General features: G+C 48.0%; 1 protein-coding gene across 1 annotated transcript in view; it reads right to left on the bottom strand.

Annotated features, from left to right (window-relative positions):
- TOP1 (DNA topoisomerase I) overlaps nucleotides 1-15,824 on the bottom strand; it is a 690,967-nt gene that overhangs the window by 219,919 nt on the left and 455,224 nt on the right. The window contains exons 13-15 of the mRNA XM_069652271.1: nucleotides 15,383-15,527; nucleotides 14,908-15,051; nucleotides 11,703-11,888 (exon numbers count right to left, since the gene is read on the bottom strand). Coding sequence (XP_069508372.1) covers nucleotides 11,703-11,888; nucleotides 14,908-15,051; nucleotides 15,383-15,527 — 475 coding nt within the window. The remainder of the gene's footprint in view (nucleotides 1-11,702; nucleotides 11,889-14,907; nucleotides 15,052-15,382; nucleotides 15,528-15,824) is intronic.

Raw genomic sequence — 15,824 nt, 5'->3', positions numbered from 1 at the left:
TTAAAGTAGGAGCAAAAAGGCTTAAGTTAGTGAAATGAATAGTAGAGTTACCTGTAAACTCTGCAAATAGTTGGAGTTCACCAGAGGAGTGCTCCAATGCAATAGGTAGGCCAAAGTCAATGGGCTAGAGACTTGTACAATTAAAAATGGTTCTGGTATTTAAAACGGAAAAGTCTCAGAAGAAGTTCAAGAAGAAACGTTCATATGTCAGGTCACAAGCTGACTAGGCCTGCAAGTTTCCAAAGTTTCACGCACTTCCGCAATGAGAGGTAAGTTCGCTTGGTCGGATTTTCATTGAAGAAAAAGATGCAGCTGAGGACTTCTGTTCCTGGCAGTTCCTGCCGATCTCGCTGTTCCCGAGCCTCAGTCGTGGGGAAAAGAGGGAGGACGTCAGGGGACTCCTGCACTGCACAGTGACTGGTCACAAAGCTGGCAAACTGGCAATTCTTCCGATTCCAGTAGCTGTCTTCAAGCACACAAACTGGTGTCCTTCTCCCTGGCTATTCGGTTTCCTGCAGCACTCTGATGAAAATACAACCAGCTCCGAGAATGGTGTCCAGGTGGCTTACAAGTTGATGGGTCCCACCAACTCAAAAGGAAGAAGTCGTCCTTGAAGGGCTTCTCTGTCAAGATGAACTTGGTGATTCGGACCTGCAGCAGGGCTTCACCGGGCAAACCAACGGTCCAGGAGTTGCAGCAGCCGTCCTCTTCCAGCTCGTCTTCGGTTCTTTCGTTCCAGTGGTTGACGGCCTTGCAAGCCAAGAGACTCATTCCAGCCTAGCTGCCACTCACCCAGCAGGGTGGCTGTTCTTGCCGGACAGTCAGCCAGCCAATCACTTCAGAGTGCACTTGGGTCTCCTAGGAGACTAAGAACAGGGAGTTTGGGGCACCTCCCTCACTTCCTGCCCACCCCAGACACTCAGGCACCAGAGGCAATCTTCAGTCCTGAAGCCCGCCAAAGACGTAGGAACAAAGGGACCAAACTGGTTTGGTGAGCAGAGAAACTCTAGAAGGACCTTTCCAAAAAGAAATGGTGAAAAAAGAAGACCGGGACCCGTTTAAACAAAGGATAGCTCAGACGCCATCTTGAAAAATATGGCTCCCACGAGTTAACGCTACCGGTGTTCGCAGTTGGGAAAAATCATGGTAGTTTGTTGTGAAACCACTGCCACCAGCCATTTCGAGAGGAAAGGCTAGCATTTGACTGCTACGCGAGTTTCTAGACATAGGGGATACTAGATAACACCCCCAGCACTCTATTTTAAGATACAGTGTGCTGGGTCTAGGAATTTAAAAAGACTAGTAAAGTCAATCCAACTTTACTTTCTCTGGGAAACAGTTTATCCCAGAGAAGGTATTAAAACCTTGGGACAGTCTAAAAAGGCTTCCCTGTGCCACTGCATTGAGATGCTGCCTATGGAGTTGTTTATACACAGAAAACAAACAGAATTAAAAAGGTAAAAGTCCCAAAGTTTAGCTAAAGAGCTGGAGGGCTCCAAGGTGGGAGGAATCGGCACATTTATGAGAATTCTCCCTAAGAGTTGGCGCCTTGACCGTTGCCGAGTAGATGACCTTTCTACCCATGGAATCAAATGTCTTTCCTCATTGTCCGGGGGTGCAGATGAAGACTATTAGTATGACTACTACTTCCTGTCGGCCGCCGAGACCACCAAGTCAGGCGATGGTTGAGGCTGCAGACATTTGGGCGCAGACTCCAGCACCCAGTATTTCTGTTCAAGTTAGTCTATCTTCGCTGGGACTGTGGGGTTCTTCAGCAGCGCCAGACCCTCATCCCAGACGCGGTACCGACACAATGGTCTTCCTTTACACCTCCCGGCACTGGTACAGGAAGCACTCCACTTCTGGATTGAGCTGGAAGAGCTCCGACGCACAGGCGATCATTGAGTGGAAGGATCCCACTTTAACGTGCGTAGAAGCCCTCGGTGGCAGGGACATCCTGCAGTAGTCCGTCAGTCGTCACTGTGTCCGTCCCCCTGGACGCATAGGGTGTCATTTTCTTTGCCGGTGGTTGTCCCGGTGTCGAGGTCACCACCGGTGGTGCCATCGGCAACCTCTTCTGAATCTCTGACACCAGCGTGTGGCGGTCGAGAAAATATACTGCGACAGGTCTCTAGGAGATTTTTGGTATCTGGCCAGGATCGCAAGCACATTCGCTGCTTCGACTCACCGCCGAGTAGATCACTTTCCTACTCACAGCATCCAACTTCTTCCCCTCACTGTCTGGGGGGAGGGCAGGTTGGGGGGGGCACAGAGGATGAAGATGAGAGATTAGAAGACTTCCACCCCACAGGCACTTGGGTGCAGACTCCGGCACCCGGTACTTCTTTTTCAGCCTTTCCCTCTTCGCCAGGGCTGAGGCCAGGTTTCTCATCAGCGCCAGGCCCTCATCCCAAACGTCAGCCAGGAGAGGCACCGCCAGAAAGGTCTTACTCTTGGCCTCACGTCATTGGTAAAGACATCCTTCCTTCTTGGTCTCCTCTGGAGTCAGCTGGAAGAGCTCAGACGCGTGGGCAACCATTGCGCGGCACAACCCCACTTCGTCCGGGGTAGAAGACCTTGGTGGCGGAGAAACGCTGCCTGTGTCCGAGTCGCTGTGTCTGTCCCCAGTATTCCTAGGGGGTAGAGGGCATGTGCGGCGGTTGATGAGGCTGTGTAGGGTGCCGGTTTCTCCTCCTCACCAGCAGGCCCGGTGCCATCGGCATCCTCTTCTGCATCTCTGACACCCGTGTGTGGAGAGTTGAAAATATGTCCAGCGATACGTCCCTGAGAGTTGAGGGGAAGGCTTGCTGGGCCCAGTGCCGCCATCATTGACAGCATTCCCGCCGCCGTCCTCACCCACGTCCTCCGGGACCGTGTGAACAGACAAGAAGCCCTCCTCATCCGAGGTAGAAATATCTGTGCCCTGGAGCACTGTTGAGGACTCCACCCCCCCCCTCTTTTTGAGTCCGGAGGTGTTAGTCTCGGGTTTAGGGATGGCATCCTCTTCTCCAGCATTATCTTCACCGGCTTGGCTGAGGCCTCCCGCCTCAGAGGGAGGGTCATTCTGGGCACCATCTGGTTCCCATGGACCGGGTCAGCCCCTTTCACCTTTGAGAGGGCTGCCGCTATCAGCTCAATCATCGAGGATGACTTTGCCTGGACCACCTGGGCCTTCAGGGGCAGGTCGGACACCTTTCCTTGTGCCTTGGTCTTCGCCTTCCTCTTCTATGAGCTGGAGCGATGACTGGAGATGGAGGCAGACTGTCAATATTAGCACACACTGCCCGTCGTGGGACCAGCTTGTGCGGTGACCCCGACGGAAACAGGCTTGGCCTGGTCTTGGGCCCCCACGGATGGAACACCCTCAAAGGAGTTAGAATCCCGCTGCTCGGACCGGCCGGTCCTGGGTGAGGCATGCCCCAACCTACTGTGACGATCCTGGACTGTGCGCTTTGAGAAACCAAAGCAGATCTCACAATCCACTTCCCTGTGGTCCAGATGGAGACAGAGGCACAGCAAGGGTTGGTCCTCCACAAACCGGTTGTAACGCTTACCTGGACTCCTCAGGAGCGTAATGTCGGTCTCAGCCAGTGGATCTGATACTTCAGGATTCTTGTCCTGTGTAAACAATAAATACAATAGTACTGTAATACCTCTTTTCTGGGGAAAAATACTGTGTAGTAGTGCGCCTTTGGTAATCCCTCACTTCTAACCTGTGTGTTTGTTTTGTGGAGCTCTCCATCCTGTAGTCTACAGGGGCGCGTTGGTATGAGAGTTTTTAACTTGGAAGGCTGCAGTGTTCAAAGGACTCTTGTCTTTAATAATGTCTTTGCGTTTTTAAGTTGTCTTGGATAAGTATTTGAGACAAATATTACAGTTTGTTAATTTCATAGTTGTCCCTACGTTGGAGAGATCTCTCCAATATTGTTCCTTTTTTTACCAGGTTCTTGGATATCGGGAAATGTTTGTGGCTGCGGAATGACTGCAACTAAACTCTGTATGAAGAAACATTAAACACTGTGCGCAATGACTGCAGCCTTCATGGAAGAGCGCGGAAATAACTAAGCACAGAAAACTTGAAGACACAGGTATGCAACTTATTTAAACTCTTATTTCTATTAACTTCATTCGTTAATGAAATACCTTTTGCTTTGCAGGGTTTCGGAAAGCTGTAGAAGAAATGACTTTGGAAGCTGCGGTGTCTGGTGAGGAAAACTTCTGTATGAAGGTTCTGCGATCGAAGACTGCTGTGAAGATGCTGCGGCTGTGAGGGAACTTTTGACAGAAGATGATGCGGCTAAGGAACAGCGGACTGAAGAAATGCTTTGGAAATACTTTGGTTCTTTAAGTCTGTTAAATAACAATGGAATTCTGTTTTTTGAGGAAACTAATATCTTTGTCTTTTTCCTTTGGCAAGTTCTGTGAGGAGAGATGCCGGTAGCGTTACCCGCCGTCAGCAGAGCAGACGCGAAGCGAGCGCTCCAGTAGATGCCGGGCTTAAGTAGCTCCCTCCACAAAAGGCATAGAATGTGCTGCAAGTTACCTGTGGACCTGGTGACGGCCATGTTTAATGTATGAAAACCAATGTAAGCACTATGATAGCCTATGGGTGCAATACTATGAATGATACAAATGCCATTTGTGCCAGGCTTGTAGCCACTGTAAACCTGCTGACTGATGTGATGTCCTTTGCTTCTCCAGTATGCCTGAATGGAAACTGCTCATTTACTGGGATCATGACACCTGTTCCTCAATCCACAGATGGAGCAGAGCTTGACGAGGGAGCCTCCATCCTTCTCTGACATGGTCCGGTGTGCGTTGTAGGCCCAATGGCCTTTTAGAATCTTCAATGAACGCTGACAAACAGATCCCCCGTTTGCCGGACAAATGAGCGAAAGAGCACACGGGTTCTATTTGACAAAAATAGGAACGTCTTAATCGAAAAAGCTTGAAAACGCTGAAAAGCTCCGAGCAAAACACGAGGACTCCCAACACTTGAACGTGCGGTAAAAATCTGAAGATGGCTGCAAGAGGGGCTTAAGGAGGGCAGTCATTGGCTGGGGGTAGTATGACCCAGAGCTCAGTGATTTGTTTACAGGAGAAAGACAGTGTGAAAGTAAAAAACATTTTTACTGAGGATTCCCTGCAGGACGACGGGGGAATATTCATGAGCATGTGAATCCATGCCAGACCCTATGCTGGAGAAGGCAGGAAGCACTTTAAATGAGAAGATGGCTAAAAGGCAGGGCAAAAACCCGTGGAAGTGTTTTGGAGTATTTTGTAGTGAAAAGGGCATTCTGCTGTAAAACATGCACACAGTAAAAATGAAAATAAAAAAAGTAGAGCAATATTAGCCGACACCAGCTAGTCTTGGACACCTTAAAAGGAAATGTTTGAAAATGATAAAGGATACAAAGCCGAGGGTATCGGGGCGCAGCAAATATTGGAAATGCGAAGCTTAATTAACATGTTACAGAATGGGGACGCAATGTCAATGCAAGGAATACAAATATAATACAACAATGCAAGAATATATACATAAGGAGCAGGAATAAGTCGCACAGCCGCAGTCATTAGATAAGTTAATGTAGCCGAGTCTGATGGTGTGGCAGCGAGTTCCAGAGTTGGGCCGCTTTAACAGGGACACTACGTCCACCTACCTTGGAAAGCCTAAATTTGGGTATGGTAAGGCAATTGGAGTTAGTTAATCTCATAGGTCTGGTGGAGGTTCTGGAGAGATAGCTAGGGGCAGCATTGCTCATGGTTTTGTGAGTCAGGGATGCAGTTTTAAGTTGAATTTTGTTGTAGGTAGAGCCGGTTTTGTTGTCTTATCACAGAGATGTGTGATCTTTTAGGTACACCAAGTGCGTCGCCAAGTACATTGTTTTGAAGAATGCATCTTTAGGATTGATTTGTTGGCACCGATCTATATGGCATTACAATAGTCTAGCCTAGAGAGGATGAGGGCTCTGGACAGGATAATGCAGTTATCATCCAAAAGGAAGGGTTTGCCAGTCCTGATGAGCTTGCATGTGTACGCCGTGGCAGAGGCCATGGTGTTCACCTGTTAAGGGAAGGGAGGAATTGTGGTAGAAGCCAAGGGTCTTAACCTCCTTGGCTACCTTAATGAGGTTACCATCGATTATGAAAAATGAGTACTCCTGGCTTAGTTTCTTAAGATTGGTGTGGGTACCCAGGATTATGAGCTCCGTTTTGTCATCATATAGGCATAGACCATGTGTGGCCATCCATACCTGGATGAGGATACACCTTATTCACCAATGCCAAATCATTAACGTAATCCCCGGAAAGTGGGAGGAGAATCTGAGTATCATCTGCATAGTTAGTGTAGGTGATACCCAGACGGTCCAGATCATCGATAAGGGGCTTAGGGAAAATGTTGTATAAAGTAGGGGAGACGCAAGAGCCCTGGGGCACTCCACATGTGATGGGAATGGAGTCTACTGCTGCTGAAGGGTAGAAACCCTCATGGCTTGTCACTTAAGAAAGACTCAATCCATATTATGGCCTCTTTAGAAAAGTGGGCAGCTGAGTCAAGGTGCCTGCATAAGACCGAATGCAGCCGAGAGGTCAAGAAGTAGGAGGAGGGCCGTTTTACCTTTATCTCTGAACTCATCAACCTGTGCCGTCAGGTCGATAAGAGCGGTCTCAGTTCCGTGTTGGGGGCGGAAGTCAGATTGTGGCGCTCCTAGGAGTTTGTGGCTTTCCAAATATTTTTGGATTTGAAGATCAGCAATCTTATCAAGTATTTTTTAACAAGAAGGGTACTGTCGTAATGGGACGGTAGTTGGTGGGTATGAGTGGATCTAGGGTTTTTTTTTTTTTTAGTAGTGGGAGCACCCACAATTTAAGATTGGATGGGACAGTGCCGGATGCAAATGAGTTGATAAATTGGGATATAAAAAGGGGCAAGTTCTCTTGCTGCGTCTTTTATGAGCTGAGCAGAGGTCACCCTGGCAATTGGAGGGTTTAAGAGAAAGAATTACTTTCTCTACTTCATGGATTGAGGTTTTGGTGAGGTTAAAATCGGGCAGTGGGGTTAGGTGGCATTTCCATAGCATGGGGGTCAGGGGTATTGTTTTTATTTAGGGATGATTTTTTTTAGGGCCATTTTGTTTTGAAGGGTAGTAACTTTATTGGAGAGGGTTTGTTGTATATCTGAACACCATGATTTATCCTTAGTACAGATGTCAGGAGTGGGGATGGGAGACTAGCTCCTTTAGGATGATGAACAATTTAATCATGCTAGAATTAGCACTAACAATGCGTTTGTTGTAAGAGTTACGTTTGGCCTAGTAGATTTTCTTTTTGTATGGGGAGGACATTTGAGAGTTTAGTTCTGTTGGCAACTGATGGGAATGATCTACAGGATGATTCACAGCTCCTCTAAAGGAGTCGTAGGTCTTTAAGCTGGGGGGGGGGGGTGAACCATTTATTCAAGTGATTTTCGTGCTTGCTAGGTCTGAGTTTGATGGGAGCAGTAGTATCAAGTGAGGTTAGCATAATTTTGTTATACTCCCTAACAAGTGTTTCTGGGTCTAGGTCGTCAAGCGAGTTGAGGTTAGGGAGGATGGCAGGGATCACTTTGTCCACTGTAATGCTCTTTTTGTTCCTCGTTGGGCAGGGCGGGGCAAAAGGCATAGCTGATGGGAGGGGTCTGATGGTTAAAAGTGCAAAGGACAAGAAGTGGTCTGTCCAGGGTTGCACAGAGATGGCAGTGATGTTAACAGTGCAGTTGTATTCTGCCACCCAGGCAGTGGGTGGGTTTAGTGATTTTTTTGGCATATGCCAAGTTCAGCTAGGATGTTGGCAGTGGCACGTTTATCTAATGGGTCGTTGAAGCCCAGATTGAAATCTCCCAACACTAATAATTGGGAGGTAGTTTTCAGGTTGTTGGATATAAGGGTGCAAAGGTCCTCCTCAAAAGACCCGATAGGTCAGGGGGGTCTGTAGATGAGGTGCATAGTAAGGGTCTGGGAGTTGACCAGTGGGAGTTTAGCTGTGAGAACTTCACAGGATTGGGTGGTTTGGGAAGGCACTAATCTCATGGCGAGGCTTGATTTGTAGATAATGGCAATACCTCTGCCTCGATTTTTATCTATATCCTGTCTAAGAATAGTGTATGCATCGTGCAGCCAGGACTCGAGAGAGGGGGTCAGATCTTATGGTAGTAGCCGGTGTGGGGGTTAGGTTTACTCTTAGATTTGTGCATAATATGATGCTTGGTGGAGGACTGGGGCAAGGTGTGAGTATGTTGTGATAATCGTTAGTGGTCTTCTGGCTAGTGGGGAGATTAGTTTGTTAGCCATAGGTAAGGATCTGGCTAGTGGCTCGTACAGTTTATTAAGTCGAGATCTGAGTTTAGAATTTCTAGCACCTAAAGTACAGGGGATACTTGGGAGTAGGCTTGGTGTAGGATAGCTCGAAAGCTCAAATATCCACTGGAGTGGGAAATATTTGATGTCATTTTGGATAGGCAAAGTGGAGCTTGTATGTTCAGTGCAGCGAGGCACCCTAGAGACTAGAACATAGGTAGGATGCTAGTGGTACAGAAGGTGCGAGTTAACGTGTGCAAGTTGAACTTAGGTTCTAGAGCATGAGTGATTGATACAGAGATCAGCCTGGACTTAAGTGTAAGGAAGACAAGCGAACCTAAACATGTATTTCCAAGTTCGTATGAGCTTCAGGCACCCTATAATTGACATGTGAGGTTCATATCAGAACAATGACGATGTAATAACCATGCTGGCAAGTTACAGGCAGGTAATACAAGTAAAATGCTGAACTCCGAGCTAGGGCATGCTATAGCTGCCACGTGGACTATAATCTAGAACAGTAAAGATATCGCTACCATGCTGTCATAATACAGCCTAGAATAGAGATGTGGTACACTAGACCTACATATACTTCCAAAGGGAAATTTATATTCAGATTAGTACGAACAAACCAACTGAGTCGAGAGGCCAAGGTAGGATAGTCTAATTTGGCTCAGCTGGGTATACGCAAGGGCAGCCGTAGTATAGAGTAAATCAAAGCTGTGCATACATATCTGCGCAAGAGGGGACAATAAGGGTTGTAGCTACGCCTTAATACACGAGGCAGTCAGGTACCATGAAGCAATTGGACGATCAGTGATCTTTTGCTTAAATATAGTATAAAACAATATTGTACATACAAAGGGCGGGTACTCCCTATACTGGTCGACAAGTGTCTAAGCGCGGAGAGAGGATTGCGGGCATATCACCTGGTGAGGCAGTCCGCGGGCCTTCAAGCACATACTGTTAAGTGTTCGTGAGGTATGCAGTTCGTAAGTATCACCAGAGCACGATAGAATAATATTCGCGTCACGTAGGTCTGTACTTATGCTGGTCACAGTTGGTTGACCATGTGATACAGAGTCTAGCTTAAAGATTATGCATTTGTGAGATTTAAATGCATTCAGGTCGGGGTCATATGAATGTGGCATTGCTGTGGAGCGGGTGACACGTAGTTAAAGTTACTGGGCGCAGATGTAGTAGGCAGGGGCAAAGGGAGTGTGTCATGATCTCTGCTTCCAAAAGATCAGGACTTGCCCGACTCCCTTGGTAGCAGACCCATAACCCCGGTTCCGAGTGCCAGCCAGTCCCAATTGGGACCTTTTGGACCCTGTCCTGGCGCCAGTGGCACCAGGCTCATAAAGATGCCCAGTCCCAGCGCTGGAAGCGCCGGGCTCATAATGCTTGGGTGGACTTACCTGCAGCAGACCATGCTGCTTACTTACCTGCTAGTTGAACCCCTGATCCTCTTCTGTTTGGGACTACTTTTCCTGTTGGGTGGGGCAGGAGCCACTCCCTAGGTTCAGAACACTGGAACTCTTCTGGAAAGCAGGAACTCTTTTCTTACCTAGGCGTGGCTGTGGAAGGAAACACCTAAGCACTACAGGAGGCTATTTAAACCACACCCGATGGATGAATCTTGCTTTGTGTTATTCTGCATTCTCTGCAGCAGAACGCTCATCGTGTCTTCTGCTTCTGATCCTGGGCCTAAGGGAACAAAGGCTTACCATCCTGGAATCCAGTCTTCAGCAGCACCTGTAAAGACAAAGAAAGAACAGGTTAGCACTACGGTCTTCAGTGGCAGCGCATCTCTTATCTGGTCCATCGGCTGTCACCAACGCCTCGCGCTGCATCCCGGCATCTGAAAGACAAAGGCTTACCTACTCTTCGCACGCTCCGGAGGCCTTCGGCGCTGCATCTGAAAGAAAAAAGAAGGTGCGTTTAAAGACATTGGGCAACTTTATTACTCACGTGCCATTACTCCTTCCCACGCCGAATCCAGTGGGTATTCCAGCACCCTTCAGCTTCTCTAAAGCTCCGAACTTGTACCTGCAAGATAAAAGGGACAGTTAGTGCGCATCGTGAAGCAGGCTACAAGCGCTTACTTACGTGCTTCCAGGCGCTTCTATTCCTCACGCGGGTCCGATCCTCAACTCTCATCAGCCCGCCATCCGCCATCGCCGGAACCCTGCAAAACAAGAGATATCATTACAAAAGACTTAAGACATTTGAAGTGCCCAGAACTTACCGTTCGTGCAGTTAACGACGGACAGCAGTCCTCTGAGGTCAAGAGGCCTGCACCCTTATCCAGTGAAGAAACTGGTTACTGCACCCTGCCCCGAGGCAGATGGAGAGCTCGGCGTTCACTTACCTAAGGTGAGGGCGTTAACCTTTGGGGTTCTACAGGAGAAGAGAAAGGGAAGAGGAGAGAGGCACCCAATAACCCCAGTTCATTAATCCCATATTTTCTATCTGCAGACATCTTACTCTTCAAGTCAGACATACAGTGCACAGAGGTCCAGCCCAAAGAGCCAACCGTGTGTTACACATCACCTTTGAAGATACGGCATTCACCCAGTCAAGACCGGCGCCTCTGCGGGAATCAGGTGAGCGTTACAGAGTGGGCCACGCAATGCTCAAGCGCGACCATGCCTTTTCCTTCGTGGGCCTTATCCTGAGAGGGCCGGCTTCTGGGATTAAAGCGGTGGTGCTGGCTAGCAACCGGCAACAACCTCGTTTTCATGCCGCTCGGCGGGAACAAAAGAATTCCCAGCTTATCGAGTGCGGCTCCTGGGCAGGGGGTGCAACGGAGCTCACTTCAATGCCGATAAGTGAAGGTGGAATTCTGCTGCATAAGTTAGGGCCTCCGAATCTGGATGCTGGGTAGTGAGGGCTCCTGGCCAATTAGTGGCCCATGCATCCATGCATGGGTGAGCGAAGCAGTGTGCAGCGTTTTTGCTCCTGATGAGATGATGCTGGGGAGGGGCTCCTGCCCGCTCCAGGGCTCCGGCTGGACTGTTGTAAAATGACTAGAGAATTTTGCAAAGGGGACAGAGTGCCAGTGCACTGGTAACCATATGGCCCTACTTACTGCTCCAAAAGGGGACCACAGCAAGGAAAAGTAAAGCAAAAAGGCTTTACGTACCGCAAAGTAGGAAACTGTCTGCTCTGTGTGGTTAACAAATGGTGATTGACTGCCTGGCTAGTAGCTTGCAACTTGACATTCTTAACCCTGATGGCACAGGTATCCTTGTGACAATCCTAAAATATGCAGCTAGTATGATTTTTATTGCTTAGATTAAAGCACTATAACAGTCTCCAATATAAAACTGGCAGTATCATGCTTTACTTTAAAAACATTCTTACCCTCTTTTCAACAGGGACTTTGTTGTAGTACCGGATGGAATCTTTACCAAGAAAGTCGAACTCCACCACAAACTCTTGACCATCAACCTCTTCGTATAATTTAATGTGTTCCACTCTTAACGAGCAACAACCTACAGTGTCTGCAGTTTCCCCTTCCTCCTTCTCGTTACCAGCTCTCAGAGCAAGCTACAGAGCGCAGGAGAGAAAAAAAAGACAAAGAATTGTGTTATTTCGAGCAAAATAAATAAACAAAGATAACATTGCAGATGGCTTCCTGGTTCAAGAATTACCATTGCAGAACACCATCAGTTTTCTGAAAAGTACAACATGGGCTAGCCTATATGGACAGCAACAGTATGCCACACAGTAATGGCAAAAGAGGCCAGATTTTTCTGTGAAACAGGTCTTTGAAAGCAATTCATTTACCAGTGGAGCAGGGACATTTAAGTAGCACCTCCAGAAAATTTAAAATCAAACAGTTGCTGCCGATCCGACGAACGCCCGTAGCTGCTGCTGTTAGGCAAGGTTGTATGCAGTAACTCTGGGAGACTACACCAGTCTTGTCCTCTTGGTATTGGGTAACCCACCTATTGGTATAGGGCTGTAATACACAAGTCGGTAGTGTGACTGAGCAGCCAGGCCCATCACAAAAGGGGTAAATGTGAGCTGCAGCATCGAAATCCACACATACAAGTATTCAAATAACAGAAGGTTTTCTAGTAAAATAATTATTGAACGGTCAATTTCAAATAAGCAATATACTTCCTATCACGTTGTCAGAATCAAGATAATCAAATAGATACCCTTTAGAGATGCTTCATACACACTTCCTAAACCCTGAGGTGACTTCAATTATCAGGACAGTATTGGCATTTATATATCACCCCTTGAGTTGGTAGGACCAATCAACTCGACACTAAGCCACCTGGATACCATTCTCGGAATGCATACATTTTTGAGACTTGTCAAAAAAGACGTCCTCCACCTATGTCTTAGGCGGCCTCTCATGAGGAGGGTAATTCCAAGGGCGCAGGGGAGAGGGTTGCCAAGAGGGCCCTTCTGCGACACGTGTGGAAGTGAGGCAGGGGTCCCCACAAGTGGGTCAGGGGTCTTCATTTTAGCCTTAACACAAGTAACCTCGGCCGAGCCGGTACTGTGTGGCCTAGGATGTTTTTGTGACATGCTAATAGCCAAACTAGCCTTCGCAGGAAGGACCTCGGCACTGCCGGTAAAGGAGGAATTACGGTCCGAAACCTCACTCCTTGCCCCCTCAACAGTTCTGGGGTCACTGCAAGAGCGGGAACGATGAGGAACACCTTTCACTGACAATGCCTTAACAGGCCTCTCAGAACGGTTGGTCGCCTTAGCCTCTAAACGAGGGACCTCAGACCCATGTCCGGTAGAAGCCTCTTCACGCCGGGCCTCGAACTTCTGTTTGGTACCGTCAAGCCCAGCCGATGCCTCGGGGCGCACCACGGTACAAATGAGGGAAGCTCCACTCAAGGAGGCCTCGGAGCGAGCTCTGGTACCCCACGACTCAGTAGAGCTAGGTCTACAAACAGCCCCCACAGGAGGGGCCTCTGATTGTGATCCGGTGTCAACAGGCCCCTTACGGAGACCCTCAGAAAACTCCAGTACACTTTAGGCCTAGACGGCACCTCAGGGCAGCCCTGGTAACAGAGCCCTTGATGCTCCTCCTAGACCGGGAAGACCCCGGAAAGGAGTCTCCCCCCCACCCCCCTGTCATTCCCCCCCTGGCCGGGGTGCCCTAAAAAGTAAAGAACTTGCCGGGTGAGTCTTCTCTTCAATGAAGGATTGGAGATGCGTATGAGGAGAGCGCCGAAACACATCCTCCCACCGCTCTGACGGAGCGCCTGGACCGAAAGGGAATCGCACTAAAAAAATACGAGTCCCACCGGTGGTCAGGACCCAAACACTACAAAACAAAGGATGGGGATCCCCCAAGCGAAGCGTCGCTGACAGGAAGAACAATTCGGAAAGTCTAGCTGAAAAGGCATAGACAGACTATCACGCGATCTCAAGCGAGAGCCAGAGGAGGAGGAAGCTGGAAGAAAAAACCTTCCGCAGATGCTAAGTGCGTCCAGTCTGGAACAAGCAGAGAAAAGGACTGATGGGCGATGCGAAGCTAAGATGGGCGGGGTTACGGCTGCGTACAGTACCCCGCGTAAAAGAGAGGAAGGACTAACATTTTAGCAAAATTTTTGATGCTTTTACAAAGTGCTCCAGTCCTGTCCCACAGGATGGAGGAACGCCCCATAAGTATGGAGGGACGGGACGTAGGAATATTATCATTACTATGAAAATCTTACCTGAAAGTCCTCAAACTGGCCTGAGAAATCAATGAACTCTGCCATATTGTTCATACAAGCCTCAAACTGGTCCCTGGTCCAGCCAGAGGAGCCTGAGGGATCGGGAGGAAAAGGCTGTGGAAATGGAGCTGGCTCCTGATGCAAGGACTTCGAAAGTGGAGGCCGAAGAATAGGCCTTGGGCAAATTAGAGGCCTTTGTGGGGTCCGAACTGTCCAAACTAGCTGTAGAAAGCTTCTCCCAGAGCTTTGGGAGCGCTTGACGATTGTAGCCGTCACAGCGTGTCTTTCAGCGCTACCGAGTCTGAGGCCGTAGGTTTAGTCAGGGCCCCCGTTGAAGATTTAACGCCATGCGTAGGCGGGTGCACAGAGGGTTGAGAAGGCCCCGCCAGGGATTTTGACGGGCCTGGAAACTTTTGACAGATCCGCCGGGGGCGGTTTAGGGGTTGTGTGCTTTAAAGCAGGAAGTGCATCTAAGACCCAGTCGCTGGGGTGTGCCTTCCGCATAGCACTGCCTGTGGCATGCTTGTCGGGCCAGGGACAGACGTGGGAGCTTGAGGGCTGCACATAATGTCAAAGATGCAATACTCTGCAATTACCAATAGCAGGGGTCCTATAAAACAAGACTGCAGAAGCACCAATAATGCAATTCTACCCAAACAGTCCTGCACAGTGTAGTTCATTTATGAATATCAATACAGATCCAATGATTGAGATCATTTGCAAAGAGGTTACAAAATTAATGATTAATCACCTACCAGGCAAAACTAATAAAAGATAATGCCCCTAGTAGCTAGTAACACAAGCACTTCTGCCCTTTTACAAACTGGAGATAGAAAGACCATATTTGTCCACATACTACACAATCAGATCCTCACCTTATCAATGAAGTACAATGCCACAGCCCTTTGTCGGACTCTCATTTCTTTTGATTTCCAGCTTTCACGGTAATTACTCCTGATTTTATCCACAGTCTTCTTCAAGTTCCTGGCTACCTCGTACTTCTGCCAGTCTTTCTCACCCTGCAAAGAGAGCAATCAGTCAGTCACTCCACGAAACCCAAGCCTGGAATAGGTGCATTATTTTCAGCACAGTACATAAGGACTGGTGATCCACTTTAATGGCTGCACAACTGTCTGAACAAGTATGTTGGAAAACATTCAAATGGTTCATCGTATAAGTATTGGGACCATTTTAAAGTTACAAAAGTCATGATTGCTGGTACCTTGTTGGCAGAAACAATTTCATTTGCTCAGACTATTAACTACCCAGCTTCCTACTTATTATGGCTGATGGAATTAGATCCTTTAAATGCAGAGGTTCATTGACCCTCATCCTCTGGATTACATTTACCTTGATTCTGGAGCTTGGGTTGAGCATAATGTACTTGATGGATCCTTGAATATTTTCCGTCCACGACACCAGCCATGTCACTTTACTATCATGCCGAACTTCTTTCCACTTGTGTCCTTCAGGAGCGACAGGAATTTTGGAATCTCTGGCGGGTGATCAAACCAGTGTCAGATTAAGTTAAAAATATATATTGCTTCCATTTATATGTTGCTCAAATTTCTAAACATCACTTGCACACTGCTGTGTATCCTTTGGAGCAGCAAAACTACAAATGAGAAGCTGATAAAAACAAATCTGATTTACAGTTGTATTTTTACAAGACCCTTAATGCTAGGGATATCATGAGGCTGAACTCAGTAGGTGAACAAATTCAAATACCAGAATGCTTTTTGGTCCACCCTAATGCCCTAGTCAAATCCGCCAACACCTAGCAAAGCAAAGA

This window comes from Ambystoma mexicanum, chromosome 3p, assembly GCF_040938575.1.
Source record: "Ambystoma mexicanum isolate Mex_15411 chromosome 3p, UKY_AmexF1_1, whole genome shotgun sequence".
Taxonomy (NCBI): domain Eukaryota; kingdom Metazoa; phylum Chordata; class Amphibia; order Caudata; family Ambystomatidae; genus Ambystoma; species Ambystoma mexicanum.
The sequence above is the reverse complement of the archived record's forward strand: the minus strand, read 5'-3'. Positions and strand labels throughout refer to the sequence as shown.